Raw genomic sequence first — 20,045 nt, forward strand, 5'->3', positions numbered from 1 at the left:
TCAGACGACGTTCTGTTCCCGATGTACAGCACCGTTAGCTACCACTGCTTCTTTGAAACATCATCACTGCCGGCGACCCGGAGCCTATATAGATGGCCATCCACTCTCCGTCGACGATACAGGGACACGTGATACGGATAAGGAGAGAAGAGACCTACCAAAGGCAGGCTGGAGTGACAACCCCGGGTTGTTCCGTCAGCCTGGCAGCAAAGATGGTTCCGTCTTTCTCCTGGACGACGGTTACAGGTCGTATATAACCTATGGCCTGGGATGACAGGAGAGTATATATCAACTACACAGCAGGACGAAGATGAGGAGAATGAGGAGAAGAGAGCTCTGAAACCGACGGAGAGGAGAACAGACGAGGTGAGGGGACGTCAGGATGAGACGGGATGAGGAGAGGCGGGCAGGGAGGGGAGGGCCTGGTTATACCCGGCTGGAGGAGCAGGAGCACGCGAGATCGGAAGCCCCAGGCAGCGGCCATTCAGAACAGGATGGATGCTCCGGAGTGCGGGGAACTTGCCTGGCGGAGGTCTGACGCAGCAGATCGAAGCTGCTTCCTCAGAGGACAAGCCGGCGACTCATCCCGACCGCCGCGGCTGCCAGGTCAGGGACGCTCTCCTCGGCCATGATGGAACCTTAGGGGCAGGCCAGCTCCTTCACAAAGCTTCCTGCTCTCGCGGCCGGATCGGATGAGGCGTTCCTAGGATTGGGAAGAAGACAAGCAGGCGGGACGTTCGTGGACGCTCGAGTAGATTCGAGCTCAGCCATGGCCGCTGCTTCTCTGAACGGCGGCCCCACCGGCAAGCTGTGCTCTCGAGCGCTGAGTGGCCGGAAGGAGAGTTTGCTGGGCGTTCAGATCACGGATGGGCCTTGCCAGGGCGCGTAGGAGTAGTGGTATCACGGCGTGGGCATACTGGTTTCTGTGCTTGTGTCTCGTGTGCAGGGCGCAGGATCTGCCGATAGAAACCTGAAGTTGCACAGGTGTGCGACTGCGTAGTAATGCCCATCGTTTACGTGGATCAGCACATGAGCGGCAAAGGCTACTGCTCTCCAGGCCTGAAAATGCGGGGTACCACCCCCCAGCTCGTCTGCAGCGCTGTCAGGTGCCAATGGGTCAGTGTTCAGCAGAGTTAAATATGGGCTCGTCGTTCCCCTCTTCTCTTCCGCGATGTTGATGCAGGAAGATGTCGTGTTCATCATTGTTCTTGCTGTTCTTCGTCACCCTCTCTGCTATCGATAGTCGATAGCCATGCTCAGGCCGATTCTAGAAGATCCCCACTGCTCCATGCTCCATGCACCCACGTCATGTCTGGGCGGGGCTGCCTAACCCCAACCTAGGTACGCCCGCCCCGTGACCTAGACCGCGCCTAGCCCATCTCGTGCTGCCTCCCCCGCGCTTTCCCTCTCCGGGGCGCGCACGGTAACCGGCCGGAAACCGCGACTCCCTTGTCTCCGGATCTTTGCCGCCGCCCTCCACGGGAGAATCTAAGACTCCCGTCCTCGCACGCCGTTATATCGACGCCAGCGAAGTACCGGCTTGAAGAAAAGGGGCTCGATGTTATTTCCTCGGCCGCCTGGGCACATCCGCTCCGGCTGATGGTGTCGGGATATCGTCTGGATACCTTGATACGGGCGCGCCTGGACTCATCCTTCCGTCCGGCTTCATCCGAGGTATAAGGCTCTCCTGCCATCTTACGCCATACCCCGTACGCGCTTCTTACATGGGGAAGCCGGAGCTCAGATCCCCGGACTCCATCCAACAGACCGCGGCTTGGCATCAAACACATAATGAAATAGGCAGACAGAAATTCGAGATAAGGAAGTTGCTGCATACGTCGAGATCCTCCGCGGAGGCCTGACAGGGCCGCTCCCGCCTGGCTGAACCGGAACCGGGACAGGATGTTCGGCATCGGCGCAGGCCCCCCGAGCGGCAGACCGCGGATCCCGACCAGCTGAATAACATTCTTCCGCAGCCCTGCTCAACAACAAGCTTCATGAGCCGAGTTGACCGCCCTTTGCAGCGGAAGAGCTGAACAAGAAGCCGATGTTTTTGGCAGTCTGCTGGTCCTGAATTTATCCACATCCGTCCTGCGGCGCCGGGGCGGACATTGCATGACTGCATCCGAGGTGCTGCTCTAGAGCCTGCCCACCCCTCCGTCCCGCGGACTTGTTCCTGCGGAAAGCGTCTAACACCACATAATTCAAGGCGCTCCGGCGGAAATATCAAAAATGCTAAGCAGCAACACTCTCTACGGGAGCCGGCAGCCTCCCTTTTCCTCTCAGCCCTTGGTTGAAGCCTCCATTCCTGCCCTTACCGCGTACTACTGCGCAGAGGCTCAGCCGCTGCGCTAGTAGCTCTGGGAGGAATATCCCGTCTCCAGCAAGATCCGGGGCGCGGTACGAATTGACGGAGCAAAGGGCCAGAAAGATACAAACGGCCCGAAGACAGCAGCCTGGGCACTGGAGGAACGGAAGACTCCAGGTTGCAGTGTAGCAGCGGCTTGGTGTTCATCGAGTAACACTGTAGCCTGTGGTCACCTCGAAATCCCTGGCGGTGAGCGCGCGAGAGGTGATGCGAGCAGGTTGCATAGAGAAACTGCAGATTGCGGAGCCCCAGCTGATCCGATGCTTGCGTTGACTTTCTTTGAATGGTTCAGGAAGTTGGCTCCGCCAATGTCTGTTGCTCGTGCTTCTGCTTACACATTACGACTCTCGTCTATAGTGTTCTGACTGGTCCAGATAACACCACGCCGTTCTACTATGGCAATAACCTACGTAGCGGTCCATGTGGAGTACGTACCCTGCGAACGTCTTCTACTCTTTCTCCTTTAAGAGGACAAAGAGCACATAGACATTTTACTGAGATAATCGCATTCCCTATGTTATTCAAGGATGCGCTACTCTGCCCACCTATTTTCTTACCTGCAGCGGCCAACCGTCCCATTTTCAACTCTGTCCATTTCAGGTCATATAGTTAGGATTGACCCTAAGCGAGTCACACATGACTGCACGAACTTTTTCTGCTGATCAAACTAGGAACGGGCTGAAGTGATCAACTAATGAGGATAACCGGATGAAATACCCAGTGGGAACCGACACTGCTCGCTTTCTCATTGTTCATTTCCGCTATTAAAGCAGAACGAAAAGAAAGAGGCTCTGATCTGCCCGTTTAACACAACTCGCAACAAACTGCTGCGCTACGTGTACGAGATAGATACTTACTCGGTACAGTAAAATGTATACTATACTGTACAAAGCAATTCACTTCCGCCTTTCTTCTTTATGGATATTCTGACTCTGTTTTCCGTGCCTATTCACTTCTTCTCAGTGCCTGATCATTCATTCGAACACTAGAAGCTAGTTCAATCTTACTCCTCGGTAGTCCATACCTTCTTGCGCCCGCAACTACGTGCCTTCTCTCCATGCGTATGGGGTATATAGCCGTCTCATTGCTTGTTTGCCTCCTAGCCATGTCCACTGGGTTTGGGCCAGTTCTGAGCGCTGGCAAGTTCAGTTCACTCATACTCTGTGTAACTGGTATACTAGTTCTCTTATCCTCGGTATATAAGTTCATTTTTTTAATCACATGACCTTTTCTCTCTATTGGCCCTGACATTCGACTGGTACAGTAGATCTGCCCTTCCCGCGATTCTGGCATAACTAGCAGTCCAGAGCCCCGAAACATCCGAACTGATATCTCCGTGTTCCGGGGTGAAAAGATTCTCTTTGTTGCTCAATATCAACAACTAGCTCGCATGGCTCAGTTGGTAGAGCGCATGACTAGTAATCATGAGGTCCGCGGTTCGAATCCGCGTGTGAGCAGCACCGCACCCCCTTGCGGCATGTGGGTCACTAGCCCCTTCCGCAAGGGACCTTTCTTATTTTACTTTATCGTTTCGGTCGTTATTTTGGTGAATTGAAAATAATTGAATAGATCATGCATGAGATAATTTGATGTAAAGTTGAACTGGCAATATCGGTTTAGATATTTATTTTTCCACCTGCCCTGAATACCTAGGTATATATACAATTTGTTGAACCAAAAGGCGGCACCATCAGTTCAGCTAATCCAAGCTTGCTATCTTATACTCCAACACAATATGATTTTTATTATTCTTTTCTACTCTACTTAAAGACTCGTGTTGACTTCGCTTCCAGCCGCAACTGCTAGAGGGAAAGGTGCGGGTCGCTCGCTATTTCCGCATTGGTCCCTCTTTCCCCGATGCCGCGTCAAGCGGACTTGCTTGAAAAGATACTCGCAAACAACGCAGCTTGTGTGCAGCGGATAGGAGCGAGTGAGACCTTTTTTGCCGCTGCATCGTGCTCTGTAGACGTATGGACGTGTTCCTAGCTTCTAATTTAGGTCAGGCGCTAACGTTGGGTTGACGATTGGATGATGAGGTGCAGCCTGGTTGATGATCTGTCGCATCATGAAACGACTCCAACTCAGAGGAATGCGAGGCTCGGGGCGAGTTTTCGTACTTATATATATATATATATGAAAATGTCGTGTCGATGTGCTATTGTTTCTCCTCGTAGAAACTCTTCTTATCGCCTTTTCAGAGCAGCATTACGAACGATCGAATTTCCATGACGAAAAACAACAGCCTCCCAAGACCAACGCATCGCGAGGACTTCAGAATCGCTATTATCTGCGCCCTGCCGCTGGAGGCCAGTGCCGTCCAGGCTCTATTTGACATATGCTGGGATGAATATGGAATCAATTACGGTAAAGCTGCTGGAGACCCCAACGCATACACGACGGGCCGGGTAGGCGGTCACGATGTGGTACTGGCACATATGCCGGGTATGGGAAAAGGGATTGCAGCAAGCGTGGCATCGAGTTTGAGGTCCAGTTATCAAAGAATACAGCTTGCTCTTGTCGTTGGCATCTGCGGAGGCGTGCCTTTCGTGAAAGAGGGACAGGTGGAAAAAGAAATCATTCTCGGTGATGTCGTCATCAGCGAGGGCATTGTCCAATATGACTTCGGACGGCGCTTTCTGGGTAAATTCTTCAGAAAGGATGATATAAGAGACAATTTCAGTCGACTGAACGCAGACATTCGATCCTTTTTGGCTAAGCTGAAGGCGACGAAGGGTCAAAAGCGATTACAAGACAGGATGCTTCATCACCTCGAAGTTTTCCGTGACAATCCCTGCACAACTTACCCAGGCATAGATAGGGATAAGTTATTCGACTCGTCCTATCGTCACAAGCATCAGGAGTTAACAACATGCGAGCTTTGCAGCAATTGCAGGCAGGGGAGAGATCCTGTTTGCCACGGGGCTTTAAAATCCACATGTGACCAGCTTAAATGCGATAAAAATATGCTACTACCTCGCCGCCGGCATATTGCAGCTTTGGAAAATCAAGAAATGCCTAATCCAGCTGTACACTTTGGCCTTATTGCATCAGGAGATGCCGTTGCGCGATCAGGCCAAGACCGCGACGAAATTGCTGCTAGAGAAGGAGTCATTGCTTTCGAGATGGAAGGTGCCGGAGTCTGGGATAATTTCCCTTGCGTTGTAATCAAAGGAGTGTGCGATTATGCGGATAGCCATAAGAACAAGGACTGGCAGAAGTATGCAGCGGCAACTGCTGCCGCTTGCATGAAGGCATTCTTGGAACAATGGGTTGTCCTGGATGAAGCTCTCCCAGGGTCAGGTCAAAGTAAGTAATCTTCCCGAGGCATCGTCACCACTTGTAGTCTTTACATTATACCAAGGAAAGTATATTTACTTTGCCACAGGTGTAAACCTACCACTCGGGTCACCATTCGAAGAGCCAGCACATCTCAATCGACCGATCACTTCAGGACAACTACAAAGTTACCTGGACTCTTTGGAGTTTTCGCGGATGAATGCTCGTCTACAAAGCATTAAAAAGGCTTATGGCACCACGTGCATGTGGCTGCTTGAGCAGTCTGAATATAGGGACTGGCTCAACCCTAGCAAGACGCTCGAGCATAATGGTTTCTTATGGATAAAGGGTAAACCCGGGACCGGGAAGTCCACAATGATGAAGCATGCTCTTATGCATGCAAGGGATGAAATGAGAGGCGCCACTGTGATCTCGTTCTTCTTCAACGCAAAGGGCGAGATTCTTGAGAAATCCACGATGGGGATGTATCGCTCGCTGTTGTTCCAGCTTTTGACGGAAATTCCAGAAGCCCAAAATCAGTTTGATTCATCTACACAGCAAGAAAATAGCGATCGTTATGAGTGGGACATTGAGGAGCTCAAGGACATTCTCGTTTCCACTATTAAGAGCCTAGGAGGGCATCATATATGTTGCTTCATCGATGCCCTAGACGAATGCGATGAGGATCAAGTGCGAGATATGGTTGACTTCCTCGAGGAGCTAGGAGGTGTTGCAGTTGCGTCTGGAATCCGACTAAATATCTGCTTGTCAAGTCGCCACTACCCGCACATCAGCATGGAGAAATGCGTACAGCTCAACATGGAAGATCAGCCGGGTCACCACCAGGATATTGAGAAATATGTGAACAGTAAGCTGAAATCAGGACATGGCAAGCGGATCGATGAAATCAAGGCAGAAATACTCAGCAGGGCGTCAGGAGTATTTCTATGGGTTGTGCTTGTTGTCCAGATGCTGAACAAAGCTTACGATCACGGTCAGATGCACACACTTCGAAGGCGCCCCAGGGAGATCCCAGATGAATTGAATCATCTATTTACCAATATTTTAACAGGGAACGATCAAAACAAAGAGGAGCTGGTTCTCTGTCTGCAGTGGATGCTATACTCTCAAAGACCTCTGAGAATGGCAGAGCTCTACTTCGCCATTAGATCTGGGCTTGATCCAACCGAGCTGACAGAGTGGAATCAGGATGAAATTACCGAAGAGGATATGGAAAGGTTCATCCTAAGCTGCTCAAGGGGCCTGACAGAGCCAACGAAAGGCAAAGACCGGACCGTTAAATTTATTCACGAATCGGTGCGGGACTTTCTACTGAGAGATGGCCTGGTCAAGTTTACATCCGATCTGGAGGAGAACATTGCTGGCTCAAGTCACGAACGGCTAAAGCAGTGCTGTCATAACTATATCAAAAACATCGATATATCCCAACATGTACCCCTCAAAGTACCGTTACCGCGCGCATCCTCCGAGGCTCGAAGTCTACGACAATCGCTGTGCGAACAATTCCCGTTCCTTGAATACGCAGTGCATAATATGCTCCATCACAGCGATATCGCAGAAAGCCACGGAATTTCACAGAAACGCCTCCTCGAAAGCTTTTATCTTGGTGATGACGCGGACTCCGGACTCACAATTTTGACTACTCTCCAAAACCTCTTCAAGCGGCACGAAATCAACAGATAACGTGCTGACGCGAGTCTATTTTATATGCTTGATGACAAGGACCTATCCAATCTCCTCCGGGTTCATGCGGAACTGGATCCGATTCACGTTGATGCGATCACGAGGAAGCGTCACGGCACTCCGATAAACGTTGCTTCGTTCAACCACAATCAGAAAGCGCATCGAGTACTCCGGGACTCTGTTTCTAGCGTCAATGCCAATGCCTGTGCGACGAACAAGGAGAGTAATGAAGTGGCAATATAGAATCAGCTCCAACACAGAGATGAGATAAAATCCCAAAGTTCTTGGGAGTTAGAAGATTTTGTATGAGGCTCAGAGAGAACATAAGGTCGCTGTTAAGGATACTCAACAATACTATGACGATCTAGATCGTCGTTTGAAATTATGGAGAGCCACTGCTATTTTGCGTACATGGAAAGATAATCTGATGTTATTATAAAGATACTTTTTTGGAAATCGGCACAATTCTGATTTTAGCTGTCTCTTGAGATTTAAATGTTGACTAGCCAGATTCTACATCGCTATTAGACTGACCTTGGATGAGCCGCGTACTGGCCGTCGCCTCTATGTCTCAAAATCCCGCAGAACTACGCAGGCATGAAGTATTTGCAACATGAAAAAGCAGCCTTACTCCGTATTATATCGAGTTAGTGCAACCCTGGAACTAAAGGGTGAGGCTCTCTAGCAGGGCTGTGCAGGATGGCAAAAATGGGGCCGTGCATCTAGCACAATGCCGCCGCACCTCTCACGAACCTCAAACCGCTTTGAGCTTCAAACGTCACGCCAGCCACTGAGGATTTTGCGGGAGACCTAGTAGCCTATCAATCGCATCTGGCATTCATAATCATCAAGGACCCAGTTTTTAATGCGCATAGTTTGATTTCTGCCTTAAGAGGCTCAAGTGTTGCTGCCTCGGCGCTTAGGGAGGTTACAAGAGGTGGATCATCCCTTAGCTCGTTCGCAAATCGCTTAGTTGATGGACAAGCCTGCAGCTGCATGCGTTGTGAACTGGCTGATAATCTACCTAATCACAGCTAGACAGGTTTTTACCTCTGTCGCGCTACGAACATAGCCGCAAACTCTCTGTGTTTTCAAAACATCGCACTCAGGGTAGATGGATAAAGCACCAACTTCCATCTAATAAAGTCATTATATTCACCACAGTATATATATATATATATATAACAACTGCTTCCTTATTCAAAGATCTAGACTGGAAATACCAACCCCCTGGTGCGGGGTAAGAAGATGACTTTCGGTCCAGACGTTGAATCGGCCGTATCAGAAAAGGATGCCCCCAAAATCCACACCGTGGAAGTATTCGAGGAAGACGGTAAGTTATTTTGATAGAGGAAAGGGGATCTTGATTCTCACTTTTGCACGTAGAAGAAACCCGTGAATATCGCAATCGCAAGTCGAGCTTGGATATCGAACTTCAGCTAAGGACGGCCTCGACGACGACAAGTCTCAATGATTCAGACACGAATAGACAGAGTCAGACATCGGATAGTTTCCAGCACAAAGTTCTGTAAGGATTTATTGCATTCTCTATGCTTCGTCTCGCCATTGTCTTTTTGCTAAATGTCACGGGTTGCGGTGAAACGTTAAAGATTTGGAACTGCGGACGGAATGAAGAACTGGATACAAGAGTCGCCGCAATATAGAGATTTCTTTCCCGCGGAATTCTGGCATTTGGTGGAAAAGGACCTGAATGGCTGTTTTGGATGCCGATACTACGAGGATGCCAAACAAGATCTTGTTGGTCGGTACTTTCCTAACCTACCCAATTTAAAAATAACCTTAAGCCATGATTCAGTTCACTTACTCAATTCATTTATTTGTTAACTCAAACAGATACATGGAGCTGCTTCAAAATCAAGCAGGTTGACCCCCAAACCCCCGACATCAAGTACTACTGGATGCAAGTCACATTATTCATCCGATGGGACTCGAAGAACTGTAACATCCAACTGGCTCTCTTTTTAGACTGTCCCGAAGAGCTGGAGTTCAAGGACCGACTGCAGGCTCGCCTGCGGTCCATCAATCAGAAAGATCCGTACGCGTGGCACGCCACTTTGGCGGATGAGATCAAGCACCTGTATGACCATTCCATCTGGTCGCTTCGGGATCTGGTGCGTGGTGTGGAAAAGGTGAGTATCTAAGCGGACAAACATTCCTTCCTTTTGACCGTTACATTACATTATCTAAGATTGGAGGAAAATATACACTTAAAATACAATGTATAGGGTCGCAGCTCCAACAGCGGCTTCTTCCAGCACGACTTCCCCCGTCTCCACGACATCGCGAGGCACATCATCCACTGCAACGAGACGCTAGACGTTGCCAAAGATACCGTCGAGTGCATTATGTACGGACATGACATGCTGAATGGTGATGCCTCGGAGAGCATGACGACGCCAGGAGATACCACGCCGAATAGTAACGAACGCACGAGCATCTGCAGCAAAGAGTCCCGCTCCTTCAAGTGCGTCCAGTGGCAGCTGTACTCGGCCTCGAAAGACTTGAACGGCTTGAAGGCTCGTTCAGATTCCTTGAACGAGAGGCTGCAGAACGAGATTAATCTGGTCGGTATACATCTACCGTATATGCGCTGCAACATTGTCGCTGACACAGTAGGTGACAAAAAACAGGCATTCAACATCGTCTCCCAACGGAATGGAGAGAACGCGCAGAGCGATAACGCCATGATGAAGACGGTCGCGATCGTGAGTCTGGTGTATCTTCCTGGAACGTTTGTTTCGGTGAGTACCCTATCTACTTAATATACTTCTATTCTACCCATCCTCGACACCCACTGATTCATGACTCGATGATCCGCAGAGCCTCTTCGGCATGAACTTCTTCAACTTCAACTCCGACAGTAACGACTCCTACATCGACGGCCTCTCCATGTCCAAGAACTTCTGGATCTACTGGATAATCACGATCCCGCTGACGATGGCGACGCTGGGGATCTGGTTGATGTGGCACTACTCGGAGGTGGTGACGGGGGCGGTGAAGAGAGCTTTGAGAGTCGGTAGAGCTGGTGGAGGTCAGAAACGGAAATCGAAATCTAATACATAGGGATTGGATAAGATTTCTATTTATCTATTTGGTTGTTGATTTTTTATATATACTGTGATGCAAGATGGAAAATGCTTAATGCTTGGATAGGATACTATACAACGAGCCGGTTGCCAACTCAGTTTAACACATATAATGTCGTGGCTTGACACGCGGAATTGGACTTTTTTTCTTTTCTTTTGCTCGCCTATCGGCTGTACTATTCTGTCCTGTCTATGTATTTATGCACTTACCTATGACTTTACGCCTGATTATTCTCCGACAAAGGACACATGATATATATATATATATATATCCTCACTCTTCCAAGGGCTAAGGATCGATGGGATAAATACAGATGGAATGGACAGATGGAAGATGGACACTCACGAGCGTTGTCTAATATATATACTTGTCTACCCAACTTGGTGTCAATCAAACTGGTTCAAGTCCTAAGATAGATAGATTGTACATACAAATAAAGCTACGGATATGTACATACACCGATGAGGTTCCTTTGCCTTTCTTCTTCCTCTTCTTCTTCTTCTTCTTCTTCTTCCTCAGGTGGATTTCTTTTCCTTCTTCCTTGGAACGTAATCCGATTTTTAGAATATTTTGTTCTATTCTATCCCATTCGATTTCAGGAATGAAAATGTTTGTGTCATGTATAAATTATATACTATATGTCATAACTTATCTATCGGATTTATATTACCTATTTAGATATATTGTCGCTCTGCCTACTGTTGGATGTTCCCTCCCTCTCCCACCCTGCCTGCCTGTTTACCTGCCTCCTTGCCCGTCCGTCAGTCCCAGATGGAATTTTGGATAGATCGATATTTATGCAACATAATATACCTTGTCTGCGTAACAATACCCACGCAAAGATTATATCAGATTAAATCGATTAAATATATTCCAGATTTTCTAGTCACGGAAATCCATTCAGTTGGTCACTTGGGATCGGGTACACACGTATAGACAACCATAAAAGATATATATATATATTCACCATCGAATTCAGCTACGCTGAACCTAGACTACTGTAAACCGCTGACTCACCGCCACACGAGGTGCTGAGAGTCATGGAACCAAGTTAGCTCACGTCCAACGTGACCTCAGCGAAGCTACCTAGAGGCTAGAAGGCTATTTCTGGGGATCCCCTCTCCGGATTTTCCTCTGGGGCTTGCGGGGCCCCATCCCACATGACGTGCTCGGGTCGGCTTCTCGGTAGTGTGGCAGCTAGCTAGCTAGCTAGCTAGGAGCAGCACCCACGAGGTCAATCCACGCGCTTGGATCCTCTGTTCTTGAGATGGATTTCGGGTTACGGATGATGCAAGGCCTATAGGTACTCAAAGTATTTCCGGGTGCTGATGATGTTGATTGATTTCTTCGTTCTGTTGCAGTTGTTGTGTTGTCTCTTGTCATTCATACCGTAGATAATATGCCAAGGTTGCTCTGTGCTCCATGTATACCATTCTTCTCGTGTGGAGCACATACATAGGGCAGAACAGAAAACGGGGCTAGGCACTCCGTATACAGGAAAGAGGGGGAAACCCTCTGACCAGGCTCCCGGGCTCACCGGGGGCCCCGGAGACATACGGCTTCCGACGCCTCCGCCAAAATGCCAAGGCGTAGCATGGCACGTCCTCCGCTAGTACGGAGTACACTGCTCCGTAGTATGGCTCGTGGGACGAATGACCTGCGTCCGGACGGCGTATAGAGCTGAAATCTTGATTCGTTCCTGATCCTGGGGAAATTCCACGGAGGGGCATCCCCAGAAAAACGGAGGGTGGTTTATTTTTATCCCTGCCTTATGGACGGTCGATCGTTTCCGTAAATCGTCTGCTACGGTCAGCAACTAGCTTCCTAGATTGGTAGCTAAGACTCTGACGGCGTTTGAAGGTCTGGATCCAGGAGATAATGTGCTAAATCAACCGTAGTGGGCAGAGAGAGGCTAGAAATAGCATCACCGGCGGGAAGTTCAGACGGTGTGTGGCTTGAGATAGATCATGGCACTGATATTTCGCGGGTCTTGGGAACACTTGGGACGATGTCTATCCTTCTTTTCCATCTCCGCACTGCTGCGCAGACAGACAGGCAGGTAGGTGTCTAAAATAATTCGACCGACGTGCCGCCGCCTTATCCCTGCGCAAGCCATATCGGACACGAGGGCCAAGAAAGTGACATGCAGCGTCGCGTGCGCGTGCATGCTTCCGTGCCTTGGAAGGCCTTGTCGCCTGATCAGGCAACCCGACAAGAAGCAGGTTCCGGGAACCGCCATATGCGGGCTGTATTATTTCCCGTCCTCCCGCGGGAGCCGAAGTGTGCTGTGAACGTGGTAGTATGCCAACGGCATACCTACTGGCTGTTATCGCTGGCCGTTGATGGAGAGCGATATACCCCACGTCAGGACGAACGTGGGGTGGGTCAGAGATATGCCGATACGGGGTTTTCCCGGCCATCCAAGATAGGAAAAGGATGGCGGGGTTGATGAAGTCAGTCCCTTTCGAGGCAGAGACAACAGCTATAGAAAGCCATTGTTCACCGCTAGCAGAGTACGCCCGCAGAATGCTCACACAGGAACCACCTTATGTCCAGGAACGGGGAGGCGCATTGCCACACTCAGGTTGCCAACCAAAGCTCATCGAAGAAATCGAGAGATATCAAGCGACGAGAGCAGAAGAGATAGAACCTAGAAGGTCCGCGAACTGCGATATTATTTGAGATACCCCTGTTCGCCAGAATCCTCGGAAGAGAATTCACGGAGGGAAATCGGAAAGCCGCGAGAACCTAGCGTGCCATAGCGACACAGAAGTACCCACGACATCGGGGAATGTAGGAACAGCCCCAGTTGAGACACAGGTGTGGGTAAGCATCTCGGAATGGGTGACATAAGCAGCTGAACCGGGCCCGGGTGATCCAGGAATCGGTTACCGATGTCTTTGCAAGCAAGGGGAAAGGGGGTGACGAAACTCTAGAAAGGAGGGCTTGTGCGCATATAGACGGAGAATGTGATACTGGAATCTGGCTAGCCGTAGGCCTGGAGCAACCCCAGATGTTTCGATTCGGGAAAAATGCCTCATCCGCCGGGGTCTAGAGAAGGCGACGGCTAGGAATACCCGTCGGCAGGGACGCGCCTGACAGGAACCGAGCCCGGTCGCGTGGGCCAGAAGTGAGGAGCGAATAACAGGGCCGGGGACCGTCTGCTAGCATTCTGCTGCGTATCCTCGCCAATCTTTTTGGCTGTCCAGTCCAGAATGCCTGGGAGGCAGACAGTGGGATAGGTCCGCGGCGGGAGCTTAGGACGAAAGGAGGTTGGCTGCCGCCCGCGGCTCTCGGTTACCCGTCGGGGCGTACACCACCATCAAAAGTGGCTGACGAAGTGTCTACCACTATACATTCCGGAGAGTCACGAGACGAGAAAAACCAGCGGTTGGTCTCAGAAATGGATCGCATCTAAAAAAAGGCTGTAAATAGCGCTTCCGGATTGTTGGAAAAAAAAAAGGAGTTGTGGCCCTGCATACGTATACGGTCCTACGTAGTTGTCCTGTGTCACGGGGCCAGTAAAGTTCAACAATGTATGAGAATTCTCTGCGCTTGTTCATCCTCACGGCTAGGGGGCCTCTCAAAGGGGAAGGCCGTGTGTTCTTCCCGACATAGTGTCGGGAAACTATGCGTTTGTCGACCCGTCCCGACTCCCGGGGCGTGCCTAGTCGGCACGGTTTGCTCCTTTTCTATGACGTGTTACATGCTGAACGCAGCTACGAAGCTGAAGAATTCTGGCATCTGTAATATCCCACAGTGGGTCGGGCAGGTGAGGTGGAAGAGAAATATTGCAGGTGTTTTTGCTGCACGTCGCCCAGCGCTCCGTCCTGCGTTGTTGTACTCCAGCGTCACCCCGATCTTCTTTCTGTGGATATTCCGGGGCAGCTGGAGCAGGACCTGGAGAGACGTCCATGACGAGCGGTGGCGAACGGTCAGGCGGACAAAAGGCTTAGCCGCGAGTGGCCTGGCTCTGGGGAGGATCGCCTGGAACCGGGGTCTGGACTGGCACTATGACAAAAGGCCCGGCGGGCAGAGGCTCTCCGCAAGTTGCGGCGGTGGAGAGCTGCGGCTGCGCTTTGCCAGTTGCAGGCCTGGTGACAAAGCGGTTCCCCGAGTTTTCTCCAACCTCTGCGCGCCAAGCGGCTTTCGTACCGACGCTCTGCAGGGTGCAGCTCTTAGTTTGCCGGGCGAGGATGAGGTCACTGCAAGACGACTGGAACGTTGGCCGTGCCAAACTCTAAACATTGCCAACATGATGTGATAGCTGGCAGCTCGTGAGATCATCATCCCGTATGTCTTTGCTGCTTGTACAAAACCGGCCGCGCTGGCTGGCCTGACGCCCACGTGCCTGCCAGCAGAGCGCAAGTAAAGTCGAAAACGGCTTAGGAGAAAGTGATACAGCGGTGCTTATAAAATCATGTTTCTCCCGAAGTTTCCCTGTACTCCGTAGACATCAGCAGCAAGACGCTTCTGACCATAGCTCCCCGGCCAACGTCTCCATAGCGATCTTCAAGTGTCACTTTTACCGCCCAGCCCATTTCCGCCCACATCGTTTGCTTCCGCCTGGTGGTCCCTCTCCGCTGGCGGCGTTCCGTCTCTAATTCGTGCCGACGTCTCTGTCTCGGGTCATCTCGGGCGCGCGTTCACGGCATCCCATCCCCATCGTCCACGGTAGCCACAGCCTCAGTCAGCCCGGCCGTATAGCCCGACATCTTCCGTGGAACTGTGGAGAAAGCACATGGGAATTGAACGCTAATCGTCTTCCCTGCTATCATCAGAGCCATGAATCCCGCCGCTGAGTCTCCTGCTTCCAGCAGTCATATACCCCCTCTTCGCCCAGCTTCTCCCAGTCCTCTTCACTCAGATTTCGTCCAACAACAAATCGCAAAGCAAAGAAACAACAACTATCACTCGTCTTCGCTGAGAAATATGGTTGCGACTTCTGTTAACCGTACTGCCCTGCACCCTGGTGGTGTCCAGTAAGCCGCCCCTTTCCTACCTCGCCGTCTTCTGTATGCTATTGTCCGGAGCAACCGTGGCTGACAAGACATCTCCAGGCCTGGCAAGGGACACACCGAGCTTGAGGAGGAGCTTCACGAGACCGCGCACATCGACTACGACCGTGTTGCTATTGTAAGGACCCCTGTCGCGTGAGCAGCCATTGTGGGCTAGGCATGATGCTGCGGCCCTTTTGGTCCTCTCCAAACTCGTGACATCTTTTCTCCCTGCGCATCATGCTGACTCGAGTTCTTGTCTACAGATTGCCAACCCCTCGGTTGCTGCCCTCTACGAAGATGCTCTCGTCTACGAGACCGGAACTGCCATCACATCCAGCGGCGCCCTGACCGCTTACTCGGGTGCTAAGACCGGCCGTTCGCCATCCGACAAGCGTATTGTCAAGGAGCCTTCTTCCGAGAACGAGGTCTGGTGGGGACCTGTTAACAGGCCTATGTCTCAGGAGGTATGTATGCAGCTGGTTGCAGCGCGATTTCGATGTCTTTCCCGATTTCCACTTTCCTGCAGGAGCTCCACCTGCAGCCCCGGAGTCCCTTGCATATCCCACGCTCGACAAGCTTTTTTTGGCAGCACTTTTCCAGCTGCCAAAGATGCCCCCCATTCCGACACGTTTGCTGCATGATCCCAAATATGCCTCATCTATCTTCTTCTCTTCCCGGTTCTTTTTCTGTTGCCTCGGCCACCCCGTTTTCCCTTCTTCCGGGGCGGATCGCCGCCGCTCCCCCGCATTCCGTCCTCCCCGAGGTCACGTGCTATGACATCATCAGACGCTGACACCGCCTTCCAGGTCTGGCGCATCAACCGCGAGCGTGCCGTCGACTACCTGAACACCCGCAACCGCATCTACGTCGTCGACGGTTTCGCCGGCTGGGACGAGAGATACCGCATCAAGGTCCGTGTCGTCTGCGCCCGTGCCTACCATGCGCTCTTCATGCGCAACATGCTCATCCGTCCCACTCGGGAGGAGCTGGAGCACTTCCACCCCGACTATGTCATCTACAACGCCGGTTCCTTCCCGGCCAACCGCTTCACTGAGGGTATGACCTCGGCCACCTCCGTCGCCATCAACTTCGCCGAGAAGGAGATGGTCATCCTCGGTACCGAGTACGCCGGTGAGATGAAGAAGGGTGTCTTCACCGTCCTGTTCTACGAGATGCCCATCAAGCACAACGTCCTGACCCTCCACTCCTCTGCCAACGAGGGTGAGAACGGCGACGTTACCGTCTTCTTCGGTCTGTCCGGAACCGGCAAGACCACCCTCTCTGCCGACCCCAAGCGTCGCCTGATCGGTGACGACGAGCACTGCTGGACCGACCGTGGTGTCTTCAACATTGAGGGAGGATGCTACGCCAAGTGTATCGGTCTGTCTGCCGAGAAGGAGCCCGACATTTTCAACGCTATCCGGTTCGGCTCCGTTCTGGAGAACGTCGTCTTCGACCCGACCACCCGTGTCGTCAACTACGACGATGCCACCCTCACCGAGAACACTCGTTGCGCCTACCCCATCGAGTACATCGAGAACGCTAAGATCCCCTGCCTTTCCGAGAAGCACCCCTCCAACATCATCCTCCTCACCTGCGACGCCCGCGGTGTTCTCCCACCAATCTCCAAGCTCACCACTGAGCAGACCATGTTCCACTTCATCTCCGGTTACACCTCCAAGATGGCTGGCACTGAGGACGGTGTGACTGAGCCCCAGGCCACCTTCTCCTCCTGCTTCGCTCAGCCTTTCCTTGCCCTGCACCCCATGCGCTATGCCACCATGCTTGCGGAGAAGATCTCCCAGCACAAGGCCAACGCTTGGCTGCTCAACACCGGCTGGGTTGGCGCCGGCGCCACCACCGGCGGCAAGCGCTGCCCTCTGAAGTACACTCGTGCCATCCTCGACGCCATCCACAGCGGCGAGCTCGCCCAGGCCGAGTACGAGGTCTACCCCGTCTTCAACCTCCACGTGCCCAAGTCCTGCCCCAACGTGCCCAGCGAGCTGCTGAACCCCAAGAAGAGCTGGACCGCCTCCGTCAAGTTCGAGGACGAGGTCACCAAGCTGGCCAAGCTCTTCCAGGAGAACTTCAAGAAGTACGCTGATCAGGCCACCCCTGAGGTCATCGCGGCTGGTCCCGTCGTCGAGTAAATAAAAAATCTCACCGGATAGGTGATGAGTGGGTTTTGCTTTTTTGGGAGTCATGTTCTAGACTGTACTTTTTTTTTATTGCATCGTGTCTTGCATAGTATTAGCATTAGTACCCTGGCTAGTTTACCCTCGCGATATGGTAACGAGGATGTTTTACGTCTTATCTCTTTTTTGTAGCTTCTTCTGTTGCCATTTTGAGTACCCTTGCATCATTTCTCGATGAGAGTAGCATTCATTGGATAAAAAAACCATGAGATTGCGTTCCTGATTTGTAGTATTATCATTGACCATTACTATACACATTAACTGCTGCTCCTTCTATCTCTTCCTATGAGGTAACGTACAGTACAATTGTATGTCTCATACAAAGTACAGTATTGTAGTACTCAATATTCACTTCCCACCCCAATCAATCTTCCTTTCTAAGGAATTTATCCCCCGACAATACCTATCTAATTTAAGGACCAGATAGACGGAAAAAAAAGTGATCCAGTACTTCTTAATAATAATTAATCGGGTTACTTAGACTGCATATATATTCGCCTTGTTCCTATTTATTCATCTTACGTTCAAGAAGATGAGTGAAAGTCAAGTAAGTATTCTGTTCTATATATTCTATTCTCTGCTATGCTATGCTATTCCATGTCTCTGCGGACACTTTATGTGCCTTTTTATCTATCTGTCTGTCTGTCTCCCTGTCTGGTACCTGGAACTGTGCCTATGGCACTTAGGTAGGGCACTTAAGAGTAGGCATCAATGGATAGATGGTAATATTCCTATGTTAGGGAATGGTAGACTGACACAGTACCATAAGTACCTAAATACTACCTAGGTAGGTACATAGAAAAAGGAAAAGTGTGGCAGTAGTAGTAAGCCTGATCTGACCCAGCCCCAAAGGCAAGCAAAGCAGTCTTGTTGTTTGTTTGTTTGTTCCCGTGAATGTAGTGCGGGACGGGCGGGACCTTTTTTTCTATCTGTGTGGAGTTGGGTGTTTGGTTTCCATGGTTCGGGTAGCCGCCCCCGAATGCCTACCCAGGTACTTTATTTATTTAATCTGGAGAAGTAAAAAAAACCTGTTACATGGATAGTAAAACCAACGACTATCCATCTATCTATCTTGTACTGATGCATTTCTGTAGCTGATATGTGAGGTTAGGTCAGGTTAGGTAGCTTCTGAAGGAGAAAATGAAAGACGGGTAAGTAAATAAAAATGATTGTCAGGTTGGGAGAATATAAAGAGGTAGGTAGGTACATAGCTCGATTCCATTAGAAATGTACGTCCTATAAGTGTCATTATTCTGTGTACGATAAAGCAAGCCCGTCCACCTTGCAGAAACAGAAGAGAGGTACCTCAGGTAGGTAGGTAGGCCCTCAGACTGCGCGGATATCCTCGGCGATCTGTACAGTACACATCTATCTCCTGCAGAGTACCTAGGTAGTGCTCCGAGCAATCAAAAGTAGGAAGTATTCGAGGCAACAGCCCATGCAGTACTGTAGATCATGCCATCGACAAGTGATAATAAGGCAGACAAGGCAAATCCACCGCCTGTGGTTGGTTGCATCGCGCTGTGCTGACCCTATGGGGCACATGATGGCGGGCACGAAAAGGTGTCACAAGGCGGGGGTTTGTCGAATCGCCGAGGGGCTGTTTATCTCTACCGCCGGGGGCTTTAAATACCGAACCGCCGGCCCACCATCTATCTCTTGATTCCTATCAACTGTACCTGTCTACAGCACAAACGACTCCCCCACGATCTCGAGTACGTTTTCACCTCATCCATATCCTACCGTTTAGAGTTTTACATCACTGCGAATAAGACTAACTAACAACAGATTTGAAAAAAGAAAAAAAAAATTCCAAGAACCACACCACACCGCACACACAAACACAACCCCACCAAACCAAACCAAACAACCACAAAATGGCTCACTCCTCCTGCCCCTCCTGCGGTGCCAGCATTCAGGGTGAAACCAAGACCTGCAACTCCTGCGGCAAGGTATAAATCCTTTACCCGTATACATTCGATACCTTATTCGCATTCATCCATCATACGACCCTGTGTAAGAGACCAAGCTAACAAAAATCACCCCTCCTCCTCCTACGCAACAGACCTGCCCCGTCTAAATACCTACCTGAAAAAAAAAGCCTTATCTTATCATCGCCGTGATCCCATCCCATTCCATCTCGCAGAAAGAGAAAGTGCGTGTGAGAGGAGATGGAGGGAATCCATGACCTTTTTTTTTTCTTTCCTTTTTCTTTCTTTGACGACGGATTAATTATGAGTCGAACGAAGTGAATGAATGACTGAACGGGAGGGGGGAGGTTTGATCTGGCCTGGTTGGCGGCTGGCGTGTGGTGTGATTGTTGAACAGAATGGTACACAGTACAGTACTAGATAAGATAGGAAACTCGGCTAGGTTTTAGGGGATAGGGGGGTA

At 50.6% G+C, this 20,045-nt stretch overlaps 7 protein-coding genes and 1 non-coding gene across 8 annotated transcripts; 6 read left to right on the plus strand and 2 right to left on the minus strand.

Annotated features, from left to right (window-relative positions):
• On the minus strand, positions 1-1,200 carry VTN00DRAFT_4924 (uncharacterized protein; the record flags this gene model as incomplete). The annotated part of the gene is made up of 3 exons (XM_069431400.1): positions 1-12; positions 159-265; positions 918-1,200. The coding sequence occupies 3 exons, from the start codon at positions 1,198-1,200 to the stop codon at positions 1-3; spliced, it is 402 nt and encodes a 133-aa protein (XP_069290439.1).
• A 170-nt stretch (positions 1,201-1,370) lies between these two features.
• VTN00DRAFT_4925 (uncharacterized protein) lies at positions 1,371-1,913 on the minus strand (the record flags this gene model as incomplete). The annotated part of the gene is made up of 1 exon (XM_069431401.1): positions 1,371-1,913. One exon carries the CDS (start codon positions 1,911-1,913, stop codon positions 1,371-1,373), a length of 543 nt encoding a protein of 180 aa, XP_069290440.1.
• A 1,839-nt stretch (positions 1,914-3,752) lies between these two features.
• VTN00DRAFT_t65 lies at positions 3,753-3,825 on the plus strand. Its single transcript has one exon. It is a non-coding gene; the product is annotated as a tRNA-Thr (tRNA).
• A 1,554-nt stretch (positions 3,826-5,379) lies between these two features.
• On the plus strand, positions 5,380-7,348 carry VTN00DRAFT_4926 (uncharacterized protein; the record flags this gene model as incomplete). The annotated part of the gene is made up of 2 exons (XM_069431402.1): positions 5,380-5,674; positions 5,754-7,348. 2 exons carry the CDS (start codon positions 5,380-5,382, stop codon positions 7,346-7,348), a joined length of 1,890 nt encoding a protein of 629 aa, XP_069290441.1.
• A 1,248-nt stretch (positions 7,349-8,596) lies between these two features.
• On the plus strand, positions 8,597-10,432 carry VTN00DRAFT_4927 (uncharacterized protein; the record flags this gene model as incomplete). Its single annotated transcript, XM_069431403.1, has 7 exons — positions 8,597-8,681; positions 8,735-8,876; positions 8,959-9,110; positions 9,203-9,498; positions 9,595-9,933; positions 10,000-10,110; positions 10,190-10,432. 7 exons carry the CDS (start codon positions 8,597-8,599, stop codon positions 10,430-10,432), a joined length of 1,368 nt encoding a protein of 455 aa, XP_069290442.1.
• Positions 10,433-14,162: 3,730 nt separating this feature from the next.
• On the plus strand, positions 14,163-14,828 carry VTN00DRAFT_4928 (uncharacterized protein; the record flags this gene model as incomplete). The annotated part of the gene is made up of 2 exons (XM_069431404.1): positions 14,163-14,657; positions 14,724-14,828. The coding sequence occupies 2 exons, from the start codon at positions 14,163-14,165 to the stop codon at positions 14,826-14,828; spliced, it is 600 nt and encodes a 199-aa protein (XP_069290443.1).
• Positions 14,829-15,241: 413 nt separating this feature from the next.
• On the plus strand, positions 15,242-17,606 carry VTN00DRAFT_4929 (uncharacterized protein; the record flags this gene model as incomplete). Its single annotated transcript, XM_069431405.1, has 4 exons — positions 15,242-15,438; positions 15,517-15,592; positions 15,720-15,920; positions 16,263-17,606. 4 exons carry the CDS (start codon positions 15,242-15,244, stop codon positions 17,604-17,606), a joined length of 1,818 nt encoding a protein of 605 aa, XP_069290444.1.
• Positions 17,607-17,630: 24 nt separating this feature from the next.
• On the plus strand, positions 17,631-19,731 carry VTN00DRAFT_4930 (uncharacterized protein; the record flags this gene model as incomplete). Its single annotated transcript, XM_069431407.1, has 4 exons — positions 17,631-17,779; positions 19,341-19,366; positions 19,440-19,603; positions 19,717-19,731. The coding sequence occupies 4 exons, from the start codon at positions 17,631-17,633 to the stop codon at positions 19,729-19,731; spliced, it is 354 nt and encodes a 117-aa protein (XP_069290445.1).
• Positions 19,732-20,045: the final 314 nt, after the last annotated feature.

This window comes from Thermoascus crustaceus (genome assembly GCF_041956765.1).
Source record: "Thermoascus crustaceus strain CBS 181.67 unplaced genomic scaffold VTN00scaffold_2, whole genome shotgun sequence".
Taxonomy (NCBI): Eukaryota; Fungi; Ascomycota; class Eurotiomycetes; order Eurotiales; family Thermoascaceae; genus Thermoascus; species Thermoascus crustaceus.